Source organism: Ciconia boyciana, chromosome 13, assembly GCF_034638445.1.
Source record: "Ciconia boyciana chromosome 13, ASM3463844v1, whole genome shotgun sequence".
Lineage (NCBI taxonomy): Eukaryota > Metazoa > Chordata > Aves > Ciconiiformes > Ciconiidae > Ciconia > Ciconia boyciana.
The window spans coordinates 8,823,181-8,840,646 of NC_132946.1; the positions used below are offsets into that span (position 1 = coordinate 8,823,181).

Consider the following 17,466-nt stretch of genomic DNA (forward strand, 5'->3'; position numbering starts at 1 on the left):
GATGCTTTGCAACTGAATTAAAGGACAAAGCTAACAACGTGGAAGCAAATAACCTACCCAGATCCTGAAGAGTGCTCTCTCATACTGACCAGCACAGATCTCTTGTAGCCCTATGGCCACAACTAGAATCAGGCTCTGGTGTCTCATTATGGGGCAGCAATGGGATACTCGGTGTAGTATCTGAGATAGTAGAGACTGCAGCACCTCAGCATGCACACTCTGCAAATAAAAACCACTATTCATGTTTGGGGTTAGGAATGATAACCATCTCTAACTAGGGGGATAATGATGGTAAACGAAGTTAGGGAAGATAAATGGTTTCTTGATGATAAAACAAAAACATATCATCTACACCAGGCTGGAGACTGAGCTCTTACAAAACAAGCAGAACTAAGTCACCATTGCTTCATTTGGTGACAATGCCCCTCATAGCCTTAAAAAGTTCACATTTCAATACAGCAAACAATGACGTTAAGCAACTCGTCCTTACTACAACTTTTCATCCCGTCTCAGGCTAACAGAAAATTTTAATTGCGGAATAAAAAACCCCAACATTTTCACCATTTCATAAAGTGTTTATTGAGGATGGTAACACAGGATAAATCATGCAACAGCTCAGTAAAAAAAGGGAATCATTTAAAGGATAAAGAATGGTAACTGGTGCTGCTGATTTTGAAAAGTTTATAAAAAAAATATTAACTGTCCAAAAGTGACATCGAAAACCACTTGAAGCTGAACATGGAAATTGCTTATAAAGCATTCATTAAAAAGAAAGTGTAGATATTGTTTAAAATGATCACCTACAGATTACTGTAATCAACAACTTGCAAGTCTCCCATTTCTATAGCTGCAATGGTGTAGCAGGGCTGTACATCCAAGATATTTAACCTTCTTTTCCTGAACAAAGAATACAGTCACAAATATTTGCCGCTAAGCCACACAACCATATCTCTTACCCTTCACGACCTGCGCTGCCAAGTGCTTTCGTGATTGGGATTACCTTCCCAAACATCATGGCAAAACAGGAAAGGGCCCATCCTCGTGGCCTCAAGAGATTTCCTTACTGTCCTCTTGCCATCAGCCTGTTTTAGAAGGGGAACAACTACAAAACATGACTGTTCCCCTTCCTGCACCAACATATATTTTAAATAGGAACTCCATGTCAGCAGATGGCACAAAGACTGGGCACCAGCACATCACATCAAACATTGGTGGTTTCAGATTTAGAGTTGACATATATTCACCTTTTGGAAAAAAATAAATATAGTGGAATGAAAATTGAATCAAAGGGAAAGAACAGATGACTACCATCCATCAAGGATGCACATATCTGTGCACTGAAAAAAAAAAAAAAAGAATCAGTAATTTCAAAGAAATTCTTGAAAATTAAAAAAAAAGTTTGCACTTGTTCCTGGTCATAAACAATCTCACAAAAATCTCACTTTTGGAACTATTCCAATTGAAACCATACACTGAATTTATTAATACAGTATAAGTTTCTTTATGTAAAAAATCTTTATACATAGTAATAAAAAAGATAAAGGCAAGATGCATCAAACAGAAATCTGCTGGTTGTTTTTCCTCCGTTCTTACAGAGCCGCTGATGACTACCTGCACTATAAAGAGCTGTGTTTCTGACTTTCTGTCTCAAGCATCTTCGCCTTTGCTTGTGATAAGGATTGTTCTGTCCAAGCATCCAAAAGGACAGATGCTGGTGATGGTTTTTTTGGCACTTACGCTGGCAAACTGAGCTTCTTTCCCTTGAGTACTGTAAGGAAAAGTAGGAAAGAAAACAGTTAGCAAAACAAAGATGTGATTAGGAGAAGCACACACTGTTAAAACTTCAAAGGGACCAAAACCTATCACAGAGAGTCACTTTGTTACAAAATGGGAGCACTGCAGAGTCCTCCCAAGCTTGCCCCTCTCTCTCCAATACATACTGGGAAAACTATGATGAATTAACAACTATTCCAATCCTGCCCTCTTGTGGCACCCTGGAATTCTCACTTGTCATCCTCAGGACATACTAGCCTATGACTGTGGTTTCTTAAGGAGCTGTGACTAAAATAACAGTCCCATATAGCTTTGTGTTTATATGATGGAAGCTGAAATATCAATAAGGGCAGAATAACTAATGTACCCAGCAGAAATGACTGCTACTACACTTAGCATAAACAGAAACATCCAAAATCCTTTGGACTCTTAAGGTATTTAAAACACTGAGAAAATTGTCTGTAAGTGTGGAATCTGCACAAAACAGTCTGTGTTATCAGGAGAAGCATGAGGATCATGCTTATCGATGGAAGACAACAGCAACATGTATTTAGCCATACTTATTTTAAATTTGTCAATTAAGTTCATCAGACCATAAGTTCTATCCATACTCAAAACAATCCTCAGAAATGCCTGACACTAGCAAAAAGTGTACTTGGTAAATCTATCAAGGAGATTTCAGCCATAATTTGCACACAGAATAAACGTCCTAGTAATGTCAATATAGCAGATCCCTAATGAATGTGTTAATTGCTACATTCCACAACCTGAAGCTGGAAGTTATTGCACGACTTACCTTTTGTAACATACAAATAGAAGAAGTCACAGTAAAGAACGGTCTGAACCACACCAGCAACAACAGCTATGAGGTCAAAAAATCCCTCAAAATAGTAGCGCCAAATCCAGTTGACTAAGTACAAGGCACGGTACAGACCCAAGAAGAAAAGATAGTGAGTAGTGATGGTCTCTGCTTCCCCAGTTTTGCTGATCATGAAAAGTTGAGGGAGAATAGCAACAGATTCAAGATAGATGGAGAAGGTCCACAGTATCTGAAAGGAAAAAAAACAGGTATATTCAACTGTCTTACTGATAACAGAAGCAAAGAAGATATTTGACTTGGCTTGACTTTTCACTCTAACAATGTTATGAAGAGGTGCAGTATTTTGGCAAACTATCCTTGGTACAGGGAAAACTAAGTGAAAGCTTCATAATCAACCACGGGACTGTATGACGGAACAACTTTCTTGGCAGACAACAGACTCTCCAAACCAGCTGTCTAGTGAGCTGGCAGGCATAGGTTTACTCATGAGGAAACTTAGGTGCATCCATCAGTTCAGGATTCACAGTACCATGAAATACAGCTTACAGAGCTAGTGCTGTGAAAAGCTTCAGGGAAGATGAAGTCCTTTTTCCCCATGTTCTTCCAACTTTTTTAATCTACTGGTTTAAAGCATGAGTTAATACAGAACAAAATTTTAAATAATGTCTCAAAGTGTTGCAATTAAAATTCCTTTACTCTCTAATAAAATAATTTAACTCCAATAAATATAAAAACGCAGTTCAGTCCACTTAAAATAAGCATTCAAAGTTATTCTCTGTTTAGTGGGAAAAATTACCTGTTTGAACTCTCTATAATTACATTTTTAATGTAATTTTTCTGATAGGAAAACACATAGCTGCATTTCAAATATAATGCAGTTCTTTCTAATACTCTAGACAATTTGCAATTCTACAAAATTTAAGTAGTATTATAATTCTTTTTGTTTTCACCAGGTGGCACCAACTATTCACAAACTGCATTCTGGGGCATTTCTTTAACAAATATAACAAAAGGAAGGATACTTTGAATATAACCATCAGAGTATACTGGGAAAAAGACAGTCTTCTGCTTAATAAAATAATCAATGTTGATAATAATGCCAGTCTCCTGAAGGGCCTTAAATTTTCACAGAAATCTACACTGTAAAGATGCATTAAGGAAACAGGATTAGCCTGAACCTACTAAACATAGGCATCTTTCAAGCATTCCTCAATCAGCCTAAAAATGCTCATCTTCATGTTCTAAATATTTTAGAGAAAAAAAGTATAACCGCCTGCCCACAATCAACTCACCTCCAGAGGAGAGAAGTCATGATTGACAAGAAACGAGAGTCCACCAACAGGAACTATCAGAAACTCCACTCTGAATGTATCATGGTTTCCATCATAGGTGGCCTTAAATTTCATGTAGATCAGATACACAGTGGCATACGAGCAAGCAATGTAGATAAGCTAGAGAGCAAGGAAAGAAAAAAACAAAAAACAAAACAACCCACAGAGATTGCAGGATTAGTTCAAACTCACTGAACAAAGATATTCCCAGGCACTAAGAGGAATAAGGGCTGTCTTGTTTGTTTGTACTGTTTGTTTATGTGCCTTTGCAGTTCCAGGCTATGTGGTGGTATTTAACTCTTTTCAGCAGAGTAGTAATTCAAAACCAATGATGGGGCTCTACTGGTTTTGTTGCTTTAAAAGCATCATCTTTCCTCTGCTTGAAGTGACTGTCCAAAGTTTCTTTAAAGACCCTTTCCCGAGTAGACAGAACTAAGGAACTGACTGGAGAAAGAATACCCTTTCTGCTCCTGCAGGGGAAGCACTGGCCCAGAACATTTACATTAAAAACGTGCACGTGCATACATGCAATAATGATGGAAGGGGTCTTTTTACATTCAAAAAGCCTGGGAGTGGTGTGGCTCATGCGGCAGTTAAAAACCTATTCAATAAGCCCCATTCAGACTCAGCCATTTAACATATTACAAATTAGCTGATTTGATTTAGACCTTTAAACAGCTCTAAAATCTGAAGAGTGGCAAGTGGCCAGTGTTCTCCACCAACCAACAGGCCATAAAACCTGCAAAACTAACAGACTGCTAGAAGCATTGAACCAATAATTCAGTTTCAATTTCCGTTGATGTCTAACATTACCATTTTTAATTGTTATGGTACAGTAGACTTCATAGCTATTCCCCATGGAATAGGCAAATAGCCTTATTTTACAGATGAGAAAACAGAATCAGAGACAATACATGACTTTCTAAAGGTCAATCTGCCATCATCAGGACAGAGCTCACATTGCCCTGGAGACAACATAGTACAGTAGACTAGACAAATAGTTTAGCTTCTGCCTCAGTTTCATCACAAAGATTAAATATTCCAAACCATTTATCACATTAAATATAGGTTCTTTACAACGGAAAAGTAACAGATTTAAAGACCTGTTGTTTGCAGATGCTACTAATCACTAAAAGCGCTGCTCACAGATACAAAATGCTACAAATGCTATACTAAGGAGCTCAGAATCCAAAGACTCTTTACTACACTAGCACCCCGGCTGACTGGAGATAAAGGACAGGATATCAGATATAAGTAATTCCTACTATAGGTGTAATCTAATTGTAATTGGTATCATCATACAAGACAATAAGTGTGAATGAACCCCAACTCCTTATTAAAGATTTATTCATGAGAATTATAGCATGTTTTGGGACACTCAGAAGTTTTCATTTTTAAAGATACCAAAATAAAAGAATGGTAGAAAAATGACTGCAGAGTGCACCAGCAGAAATGCATCCAACACTCAGATACAGGTACCATGAAAAAGAAACTATAAGATACAGAATGCTACAAATCACAAAAATTAAAGTCTGCAGGTCATTAAGAAAGGCAGATAGTGCCTATTTGTGTATTTCTGTATATATTCCTGGAACACAAAAGAAACTCAATTTCCTACATATCTGATGATCACTGCCAGACAAATACAGCAAACTGGCAACTTAATTAATATTTCTTTAAAAATACTGAAGAACATCCTAACACTGCACAAATTAACAACTTTTTTTGCTGCCGATTACAGCATTTTCCTCAGATTAGAAAGTTCATTTAGTTATGCTGTGGGTAAGCTTATTTGTATAACAGTTCATGTTCTCTACAACTGTGTAATGCTATATACTCCTAAATATATGTAAATAGAACAAGAAGCTGTGTTAGAACACTCAAGCAGCTTTGTCTTGGCACTACAATAATGGGCTGAAAAGCCAATTACATCTAACAGTCTCTCTAAGCAGTAACCTTTGAAACTGTAACAGAGGCTTCCATTTTGCAAGTTAATATTGTATTTGAACAGAGGACCACTCTTTCATTACTGGAAAGACTTGGCTTAGTATGAAGTTGAGTATCACAAGCATCATCTCCCATATTCATTCCTTTTCTGGGTAGGAGGGCTGCAGAACAAAGACATGGTCATGACCCTGGATCACAACCAATAAATAAATTGCAAAAAACCTAGCTGCTCCTTTAGTGCACCCAGCAGTAGCTTTCAATATTCTCAGAAATTACATCGGAAAAAAGCTTGTGTTTCAATAATATTTTACTTAATCCACAGTTCTTCATCTAGAATATTAATATTAAAACTTAAGCATACACATGTGACTTCTTAGAAGACAACAGTATGAGTGGGTTTAAGATCTAAAATTTTATTTTACAGTATTATTCCCCTAATTCTTCAGCACATTTTGCATTATTGACTATCTAGTCTTTCCTCTCGGCAACATTATACTATCCTCTAAACTAAAGTTGAAGAGCATCAAGAAAATGCAAGAATAAAGGAACTGGATTAAAAAGGTGTCTGCTCTGGTGCCACAAATGCACCAATCTGTACCGGTGCCACAAACATGCTGCACTCTCCCAGTCTACTGCTTTATTTTCTCGTAATCAGAACCAGAAATTGCAGGAATAAATAAGAAATAACAAATTTGGGCTCACTAACATTCAGTGGGCAAGGGAATGGGGTATAATCTGACAGAAGCTACATTCCTAAAAGCATAGTCCTGTCAACTTTTGATCAGCCCTGACCAGACACTAGCTACAATTCTGGAAATGCATTTTGAATACTGATTTACCTTGTAGTGGATAAGAAGAGATTTACTTAAGCTCTAATGTCACAGTTGAGAAATACAATTTATCTGAACCATTTTCCCAAAAGCTTTTATTTTCAATAACCAAAATGGCATTTGTTCTAAATGTCAGTCTCCATACAAACAGTTTTTAAAAATTGCATGTATAGTGTAGAAAAAAGTAGGGTTTTGAGTCCATTTTCCACATTCTTTCTCCAACGCCTGCCTAGAACTTATTCGGTAGTAACTGTGCAGTGGACCATTTAAAGGGGCCATTTAAAGAGGCTTTTATTAATGAAATTATGCACTCTGCATGCAACATAACTAGCTTTTCTAACTCTTCAGTATACTCTACCTTCATAGATGTGTTATACAATGAAATGAATGAAGTGAAGAGGTCCAGATAACGGGTAGTGAAGACCAGTGCAAACAGAAGCTGGCTTTTCCCAGAAATACCTAAAGCGATAAAGGAAATAATTAATTATTCAAAAAGTGATTATGTGCTTTAAAACACTTGATGCCAAGGATGAGAAAGGATATATCCTTTATTGCTAAGCAAGTTGATTACAAAACTAGGACAAAATCCATGCTTCCAGAACTAAGCTGTACAAAAGAACTATAAGTTCATGTATTTCAGTAGTGCGAATGTAAGTTGCCTATATACCATTGTACTGGAAAAGGTGCTAGCACTACACAAGATTTAGAAGTTACTCACAGCAGATAGCTTGCAGGTGATATTTTTGTAGATTATGCTATCTGTTCTGCATTACATTGGGCACTATGCGACAAGGCTGCATTAGCTTTCAATTCTCAGAATGCTGTCACATGCCTCAGTACGTTCTTTAGCTGCTGAATAGTTGGAAAGGTACAAGGGCAATAAATACTACAGATCCAGGGATAATCAGAAAATATGCTAGCACCAATAATGTGATTTTAAAGGAATAAAGTGATTTGAAAACCTAAGGCAATTCAATTCAGAAACTTAACTGACCACATGGTGGGGGAAAAAGTTTTATCAAACAGTCAAAACCAGACGTTACTATGTACTATAACAAAATAAAAAGAGAGAAGTAAGCTAAAATGACAGACATCTACATTGCATCTTCAAAGTAACTTTCGATTTTAGGCCAAAGCCCCAACATCAAAACATTTGTTTGTACTTAACTTCAGCCACTAGAGCAGAGTTAGAAGCATAAAAGCTTTGCACAATCAGTCACTAAAAGCTTCTGAAAATGGAGGTGAAGCATCGCTCCATAATACTGATGTGGTGGTGTGTCACAGCAGGGGGACAAAACAACGTTGCCTGCGCCTCTATCTTGTTATTCCAATTATTCTTGTTTTCAGTCATCCAGGGTGAAAATATCTGAATCTGTTCAGCTAAGCATGCAAATATGGTTCAATCAACAAGAGGGAAAAATATTCTCTAGAAGAGGGTTATGATGCAAGGCTGAAAATCCTTGTCCCCTTATACAGCGATATTTCTGAGAAAGGCTTTTATTAACAGTGCCATAAAGCAATTAGAAGAAAGGCTATCTGCTATGGTTATTGAACTCCTTTTTCACTCCAGCTTAAGAAACACTGAATAAGCTGCCCCTGATGAAAGGAACTTTATGTTTATACATAAAGTACAGGAATGGCTGAAACAGTAACAATTAGAAAGGGGTTTTGTTTTCAGCTTGCATATGTGAAATGTCTACAAGGTGAGCCTAATGTACTACTTGCAGAACAACCCAACTGCCCACAAGCAACTGTAGTACAGAAAACAAGCAAACGCCTCAAAACCTACAGTTATACAGACTGTAAAACTATAAAACAAAAGCTGTAAGTATTAAAAAAAAAACCAACAACAAAACACATCCACACACACACAAACAAACCACTTCCCAAAGTTCAGGGAAAAAAAAAAAAGTTTGACATTTCTTGAACTAGAACTACGTTGCAAAGAGAGCTGAAACAGCACTCTCAGTTGCATCCCAGGTGTGCTTGCTGACATTACAACCCTTGACAGAGCCCTGCTCTCATGCTAATAAAACCTCTCGGCAAGCAACGCTGTCCTAAGGTCAAAACCTCCAGGACAAAGAAATCCCCCCAGACAGATTACAGCACAGCACCATGCTATAGCATATAGTTATGTTAAATTATTTAGCATGCTATTTTCTTTTAGTAAATAACTGTGAACAGCAAAAAAAGCATATAAGATACATTATTGATAACCACTATAAATTTGGATATGAATGTATTGTCACATAAATACAAGTAATATACTTGACAAATTCCCCTAACCCATTGCCAGCCTCACCTCCCCCCCAACCCAAAAGGTGTAATTTTTAAGGCTTTCAGTATTTAAAGATTCAAAATTCAGTATAGATTAGTCAAATGTTCCTGAAACACGTCCTAAAGACAAGTTTAAAGTAATTTTCAAGTTAAGTAGGCTAGACTAGGCAAAGTTCAAAGTTTAAGCCAAAGAACTATGGAGAGACAGGCAAACTGGGAGAAAGTAAGATCTATACCACTAGCAAAAACAGAGGGAGGAAACAGGTAAACACTCTGCTCTATGAATTTGATGCATTTCAAAACTTCAGGAAATATATCAATATACCTGTCACAGCAGTGACCTTGGCTCATGGTTGTTAACTGCAATATACTGAGACTACACTGCCATTATTCTCATCCTTCTCCCTTTCCTTTTACTCTCACAAACATTACCTAGTTCTTGAGCTAAAAAACCCACATTTTTATTTCTTCTTCCCAAGCTCTGGGCTCAAATTTCAAAGAGTCAAATCTCTCATTTTTGTTTCATCCTCACACGTGGAAAAACTCCTTCAACTTCTGCACTCTAGTTTGGCAAAAAGCAATAGCATGAAACTTCAATTCAAAAGCTCAGCTGATTTTCACACCAGGGAGAACAGCAGAGCTGAAATTGTAGTACTTTCTCATCAACTTAATCTTGCTATTGTGAGTTAGGTAAAGAGCGATAGGCAGCAGCAGAGGCATTCAGTCAGCCTGGCTGTGGAGTGCGTACACTACTTAGTAACCATGAACTACGTATCACAACCATAGAATCTACAAACTAAAGTTTTTCTAAGGAACGCCAATCCATACTTTGTCATGGAATCTTCACAGACTTTTTGAAGTATTTAATAATAAAAAAAAAGTAGTTTTGTTCAGTATGAAGTCCACATCAGCCACAGAACCACAACTTATTTGGTTCTGCTAATAAAATACTAACATTAAGAATCCTGTACTTTCAATTTAAAAAACCCAACCTAACTGTAAACACAAATTTGTCAATTGAGAATGAAGGAAAATTTTCCTTCAAAGAGAGAGAAGAAATTCCAAACCTACCTAAAGCAGCATTTTTTGAGAAAATACAGACAAATTGACAGCAGCCTATGGCAAAGTATTGTCCAAACTCTTCAACATAGCATATGACCTGGTCCATAGTAGACACAAACAAAACTGTGAGACAGCTACATTACCTAGCAAAAGTATTACACATTTACTATCTACACTATTGTTTTTAGAGTATTCAGCATAAAATTTGACAGCCTTGCAACTGCAGGTCACCTTTAACGCTTGACAAATGACACTGAGAAAAGCAAATCAATTTTCGGGCAGTAATTTGCAGTGCAAACAATCTAATTTGACTTGGAATGGATTAGAAAATACAGGCTGAACATGACAATGTTTGAAAGCACAGGATTCTTCCAAGTCTCATGAATTTCCTAATTATGACATGAAGTCAATAATGGAGTTACCTGCTACATTCTCCACAGCTCCTAGTAATTATTTTTGAGCTCTTATTTGGAGTGGCAAACTTTTTTCCAAATTCTAAATTTGGAAACTCAAATAACCAGTCATGCAAAAAATGGTTTCCCTGCCAGCTCTGAAATCATGACTTGATTTGCTCTCCCCTTGTTCTCTTTTTAACATATTGACTGAATTAGGGAAAAAAAATTAAGTTTGTCAAACACTGACAACAGACTGCTTCATAATGCAGATTATCCTAGCCTCACCTATTTTCCTCAATTAGAGGAGTCCCTTCTCAGGAAAGAAAATGGGGACTGATGTGTCTTCAGAAAACAGCAGGTTGCAGCAGAGGTACACAGGCTGTCTCCCTCTCGTTTCCAGCTGCTTTTACAAGCCTCTGAGCTCCTCTTGGAACAAAGGCCTCAGACACACACAGATGCAACCAGAAGAGAGGAGTCGGCACCATGTGGTTTGCCAGCTCTTCATGGATCACAGCCTACAGTTTAGCAATCAGTTAGAAGCCTTTATTTATTTTCTAAGCTTCTACTGCTTCAAAAGTGCACAGTTAAAGCAGCAGCTGATTTACCCAGTTTTCCTTAGTCACCAATAACCATGAGGTGTAAGTTTATTTAATTTATGAACTGCTCTAACATGCAATGTAAAGGAATCACTGAAAGCCCACTAACAAGAGGCATTTAGCAGCTGTTCAACATTAGCCAGTAACTATTTAGGGGTTATTGTTGTGTATGACTTTACAAACATATTTTATGCAAATATATATTTATGAAGTTTTTATTAGTAGAAACCACAACTGACAACAACAAACCACTACAAGGAACAGGATGGAGCCCCAAAAATAAAATCTCATGCTCCTTTGAAGTGCTCTTCTCATTCTAGACAAACTTGTTAGGCCTCAAGACACTAATCTCACAGAAGTAACATGGATCTGGATGTACTCCTAAGGACTCAGGCAGAACTGGAAGACACAAAAAACCCCAATCCCAGACAAACGTATCCCCATTTCATTTTTTTGCTCAGGAACATGAATGAAGCAGGCATTTTCTACTGAAAGAGTCCATGCATGTTTGTTTGTGTTCAGGGACGCTGGCTAATTTGGTAAAGGGAAGAGTTAAGGGCCCTATGTAATATAGGCCCATTTACTTTTCTGTGTTGGAGAAAGCAGTACCAAAGATAATGATTGGTATAAGTCTACTTTCTTATGAATAAATCCCTATTAACAGAGATCCTCAATCACAACTGGCTTAAGGAAAACAACATCAAATCACTTTTTAAGCAGAAAGATAGGACTAGGTTACACTGTACTATACTGTGTAAATAACCTCATGTCCAAAGGTCACTTACGAATCTCTTGGCTAAAACCCTATTTGAATTCCAGTCTTGCACTAGAATTTCTCATTTTCCTTCTTCAGACAGCAAAAGATACTTAGTTTTTAGATCATTAACTCTGTTGTTCTTTGTAATCTTGACTGCATTTCTCAAGTAAGGTGGAGGACATAACTCTACAGAAGAGTTGGAGAAGGCCAAGCCCTCTCCTGCCAGATCCAGACTGCATTCCTGATCCACTAGAGCTTGAGCCAGGAAAGTTCATTGGGAAGGAGCTCCACGACCTCAGAAACAATAGTTCTGCGCTACCACTGCATTTGGACCATGGAGTCATTTGCTTGAGCTCTTCTGTAAAGCTAAGAACAGTTTTTACTTTACGTGTGTTTAAAACCAAACCTATTCATGTACTATTTTTTTTCTTTTGCACTATCAAGTGATTAGCAAAAAATGACTTGACATGAAAACATGCAGAACCCGTACTTCCTCTTACCTGTAGCGCAAATCTCTTTCATTTCCCCATTCTCAGTTCTTTCAGGTTGCAGCTTAAACTAATTCTTCACGCTCTTAACTGAAGACTTTACAGATACATCTGTACAAGTGTTAACTCGGTATTTGAACGACATTTCATGTCAACGCATGGCAAACCGATTTCAAGAATAATCACTCTCACTAATGAAGAAGCTCACTGGAGAGAAGGCAAAGTCAAGCTCACAGTCAAACCCCAGTCCACAGCAAAAACGGTAGTTCCAGGTCGGTGCCCTGATCCATGTAATACACAGAGCACCGAAATGCCCGTTTTGAATTACAACAACTCCTAGGTTTCTGAAAGAAATCAGCTATGCTGCAGTTATAAGAACTGCTTGCAATTCCCTCCAGCCACCACACCGTACACTACAAGAGAAAAAGCAAACCACATCACATGGAATTCGAGCAAGCACGTACAAAACACGGGAGGAAGAACAAGCGTTTTTCACCCGGGCTGGCGGAGGAGCCGCGGGAGCAGGGCTTCTCCCGGGGCCCAGCCCGGAGGGCGGCCGGGACCCAGCTCCCTCCCCGCCACACCTCTCCCGCTGCCACGTCAGAGCAGGCCAGGATCTCGACTGAAAGCCTATTCACTCCCGCCTGGAACCGCTCCCCTACAGCCTTCTGCTGCAGCTGGTCATGCAAACAAGAAAACACCCCAGAAGCCTGAAAAACGGCACGGATCACCGTTTAAGTGTCACCGCAGCGAGAGGTGAAAACAAAAGGGAAGAAGAAGGCGCGTTAGTCAGCTGCGAGTGCAAACCAGTGCGCGGAGGGAAAGGGAGAGAGCGAGGGAAACTTCAGGATCTGCAAACTGCAAGTCAGCTGCTCCCAACGCTGCACCAAAACCAGCTTTCACGCGCCAGAGCGGCGCTTAAAGCTGCCCAGTCAACACGCAGACGGAAGGCTGTGCGCTGTCAGGGAAGGCGAGAGAATAAGCTCCGTCTGCTTTCCCGATAGCGGCCGGGCGCGGGGAGGGGAGGGAGGCTGCCCGCCCCGCGAGGGACGCATTCCTCCCGCCCTCCCCTCCTCCAAACCTGCCTCCCCATTCATTCGCTCGCCGCCGGGCAGTTACATAAGGAAGGAGCGACCCTCCCGGGGACAACCGAAGCGGTGGTGCTCAGGGACTGAAGTATAAATAATGGCAACCGCTAAGCCTGTAACAGAATCGCAGCGCCCACGAGTGCACCCCCACGCCGGAGGGGAGGATGCGGCTCCCCCTTCCTCCCCCCCGGCTGCCCAGCCGCTTCCCCACACCATGGTTTTGGAGGGGGCTAAGTTAGGAGGGAGGTCGGTCAGGACGAGGGCTGAGCCCCCTCTCCACTGCGCCGAGAGGAGCGATCGTCCCTTTTCACCTGCCCGGGGAGAGTTCTGCCCTCCCGCCCTGGGGGCCTCCAGGGCGCGCCTCGGGGGGGGACAATCCCCCCTTCCCCGCCTCTCCCCGCTTTACCACAGCCGCCTCCTGGGCAAGCGGGGCAGGCGGGACCCCCCCCCGCGCTGCCCCCCGCCCCTCCACCGGATCGGCTGAGCTCTCCTCAGGGAGCGGTCCCTAAAGGGCGGCAGAGGCGATCGCAGCACCCCTCCGCCGCGGCGAGAAGGCGGCGATGGCGCCCAGCCCCCAGCGAGGCTCCCCTCAGGCACCGCGGCCCGGAGCTGCCCGGCCGGTCCCGCCGCCCTCCCCTCGTCCGCCCAGCGGCCTGCCGCACGCACCCGCGCAGGAGCGGCTCTTCCAGATCTTGAGCAGCAGGATGATGATGGCCGCCAGGTGGGACAAGTCCCCGGTGAGGCGGAAGATGTTCATGGCGGCGGCAGAGGCGGCAGCGCAGCCCGGAGCCGGGGAGCGAAGATGGCGTAAGCTCAGCGGGCACCGAGCGACGTGGCCCGGGGACGTGGCCAGACAGCCACCGCGCCCGGTGCACCCTGGGAAACGAGAGGGAGCGGCCCCGCCCCTCCGCCGCCGGCCCCGCCCCGCGCCGCCGGCCGACGGGAGCGGCGGAGTCGTTAGTCCTGCGGCGAGCGCCGTCCGCCGGGGCGGGTCAGGGGACACACGCGGCCCTCCGGCCTTCTTCAGCCCTTCTGCCCCCGGCGCTGTGAGAGGAGCGGCCCGGGCCCAGTGTCGGCGGGGCCTGGCTCCCCGCCGGGCCCTCAGGAGTGAAGTCCCCGCGTCGGGTCCCGCGCAGGGTGGCCGGCGCCGGTGGCGGAGTAGGCCGCGGTCCCTTTTTTGCCTTAAGCTCTTCGGCAGCCCTTTTAGATGAATAAATTCGACATTCTTTGTTAACTGGCAGTAAGCAGAGAACAGAGCTGGGCAGCCAGGAGCGGCTCCTGTGCGGGTGACGCTCCGGCAGCGCCTCTGGCCCCAAGCGCCAGGCAGATGGATGGCTGTCAGTGAAACAAGTACGCAGAATGAATGGGAGAGAGAAATTGCCGTGTAATTCAGCCATCAGACATTTGGCTAGTTGAGCAGTTGATATTAAATAGCTATTGTCATGTTTTGTGAAAACGAGCAATTGACTTGATTGATGTTCAGTAGCCCAAGAGAGCATGCAAATCTTCCAAGAAAAAAAATAGTAATTATTCCTTGCAACAATAAGGCTTTGCGAGTTAGCATGCTGCCTCTTTGCAGTCCTGAATCCCTAAACCTGAAGGAGGGCATCACCATCGTAGTTGTCCAGAGTGCAGTTCAAAGAGGTATCTCCTCTTAAGCAGTACTCTAATAACTCTCCAATGTTCTCTGGGAAAAAAACAAATAACAACAACAAACAAAAAACCACCAACCCAAACCCCCAAAACAATAACAAAGCTAGGAATAGCCCCAGAGGAACGGGATTTCCAATGACTGTGGAAAATATCCCAGGTTATCTCAGCTAAACAGTGGCGCTTTGCTTTTTTGTAGCATCACAGAAAGGGTAAGCTATTTCTTAAAAATCTCTTGGTTTACATTATTACACCTGTTGTTTGAGGAAATAGCGTAAGGACTTTAGTGTTTCAGAACGACAGACAGAACCACGTACAGAAAAATTTCCCACAGCAGAAGGTTATATACTGTTTGAAAATTTACAAAAAAGATGCTAACTTCAATCTTTCATTTTCTTGTTTAAAATGTAGCATAAACATCAAAATCTTTAAAGTGCTTACATATTCCCTGAAAGAAAACTGATTAGTACCTCCTATTGAGTTCATCTTTTTTTAATATGTACCCACAGTGTGACAGAAACAAATTTACTTATTTTCAGAGGTGAGGAATCAAAGCCTGTCCTCTTAAATCACTGCGTTTACAAGTACAGCAATACAACTCCTTGACAAGCTCCATAGTATCTCTTACCTTACACTTATAGTGCCCTAAGAGGTTATCTATCTGTTACATTTGAAAAGTTTAATAGATTTAAACTCTAATAGACTAATTATTCTAAACAGATATTGAATAACTTTCAGCATCAAATAACATTTGATGTAATTACCAGTAAGCTGCCTACTTGAGGACACATGTTAGGAACCCAAATCCAGTACCTGGAGAATTTGTACTGAAGACGGCAGTGTTTGGCAGAACTCCCCAGGTCCATGGTATAGACTGCAACAGCAGGGAGAATGTGCAGCTCCGTAAGTACAGCCTCTGTGGTTGCAATGCTGTGGCACATCCATCACTACATACAAGTGTAACAGTAAGGTCTGAAAGTACAGTTTTATGTCTTAGAGCACTGGCTGAACTAGCTGGATTTACTGTTTGACACCGGCTTGACTGAAATATGTACATTTAGTATGTTAGATGTAAACACTTCTAAAAGGATGAATACTGAAATAAAAGTAGCTAATAAAAACACTGACAGATGCATAACTGGAATCTATTTTAATAGATACATTAAAGGTAGAGAGCTGACATCCCTTCTCTCCCAACCTTTTTCTCAGTTCATGCAGGATATATTCAGAACTTGTTTGTGATCTAAGTTGTTTTCTGACATCTGATTAAATATTGAAACACATCAGGCCCTAATTAAAGATGACCTAGGGCAGCTTTAGCTTGTGAATCAAACAGACATGATTTTAACTACAGCAATGGCTATTCTTTGATAAATCAATACAGTTCTTTTCTACACAATGGTTAAAAATTTTGGGGGAAAAGAGTACCAGAAAATATTATCCTGCTGTATTTGTGACAGATTAGTATTTTCCACTATTTTCATATTTCTCCTCTAGGAATTTACTCCTGGCCTCTCTTCTTTTCTCCTTGTTCCCCAAAGAGAAGATATTAAGTGAGATGCTGTTAAATATTTGTGAGGCTAATTAATACCAGCTAAAACATTAGAAGATAAATGTTACACTGTTGCCAGCAAAGCAAGAAGTCCAGCAATCATCGCAGTTCCTCCATTTAATACTGCAATGTATAGTCACTTGGATTGTAAACTCTGAAAATGCCTTGTGTTTCTGCATCATGAGGGCAAGAAAATCCTCTCATTAATCCGGATCAGAAAAGCAGACTGATGCTGAACAGGAAGGGGCAGGAAGAGACAGATGGACATGGGTTGCTTGCTACTCATTGCAGAAAAAATGTAATACATTTCTAGACTATCTATTTCTGGGTACAAGTAAAGAACCAGATGTGAATTTTGATAAAAATATCCTGTGGTACAAAACTGCTACAGGTCCTGATACCAGACAAGGTCAAGTGGGGTGTATGAGCTAGTGTCATAATTTCTCTGTTTAGGGACTGAGTAGATAGATATGGAAAGATACTCTGATAATGGACCAGACACTTTACCAAAATATGAAGTTCTGGGTACCTGGATGGTACACTGATTTATTTTGTTCTCCGAAAAGTTTGTCATCTATCTGCACTTTTACAAGCATGCTGTATAACAATGCACAAAATACTGTTTCTAAGGAACAATTTCAGATGTTCTGGGGTACCAATAAGAGAAATTTAGCTTCCATTGGAGTCTGTGTTTATTCTTCGCTTTTCTATCCAGTTTCCTTCTTGCCAATGAAAGGGAAGTCAGATCCCTGACCTCCACAGCAGTGGAGTAAGCAGTTCGCAAGGCTGTCCCACATCATATGACACAGGAGATAATATTTTAATATAATCCCCTTTTTAAAAAAATATATAATTAAATAAATTTTAATTATATTATAATTATAAATTTATATTAAAATT

The 17,466-nt window shown here is 40.9% G+C and overlaps 1 protein-coding gene across 2 annotated transcripts; it reads right to left on the reverse strand.

Moving 5' to 3' along the window:
• Positions 1-554: 554 nt before the first annotated feature.
• On the reverse strand, positions 555-14,239 carry KDELR2 (KDEL endoplasmic reticulum protein retention receptor 2). 2 transcript variants are annotated; one of them, XM_072877799.1, is made up of 5 exons: positions 14,031-14,239; positions 7,060-7,160; positions 3,886-4,044; positions 2,570-2,822; positions 555-1,768 (listed from the first exon to the last, which is right to left on the reverse strand). In XM_072877799.1, exons 1-5 carry the CDS (start codon positions 14,119-14,121, stop codon positions 1,734-1,736), a joined length of 639 nt encoding a protein of 212 aa, XP_072733900.1. In that variant the 5' UTR covers positions 14,122-14,239; the 3' UTR covers positions 555-1,733. The 2 variants fall into 2 exon arrangements, with proteins under 2 accessions (XP_072733900.1, XP_072733901.1); XM_072877800.1 differs by lacking the exon at positions 14,031-14,239 and adding an exon at positions 12,289-12,325.
• Positions 14,240-17,466: the final 3,227 nt, after the last annotated feature.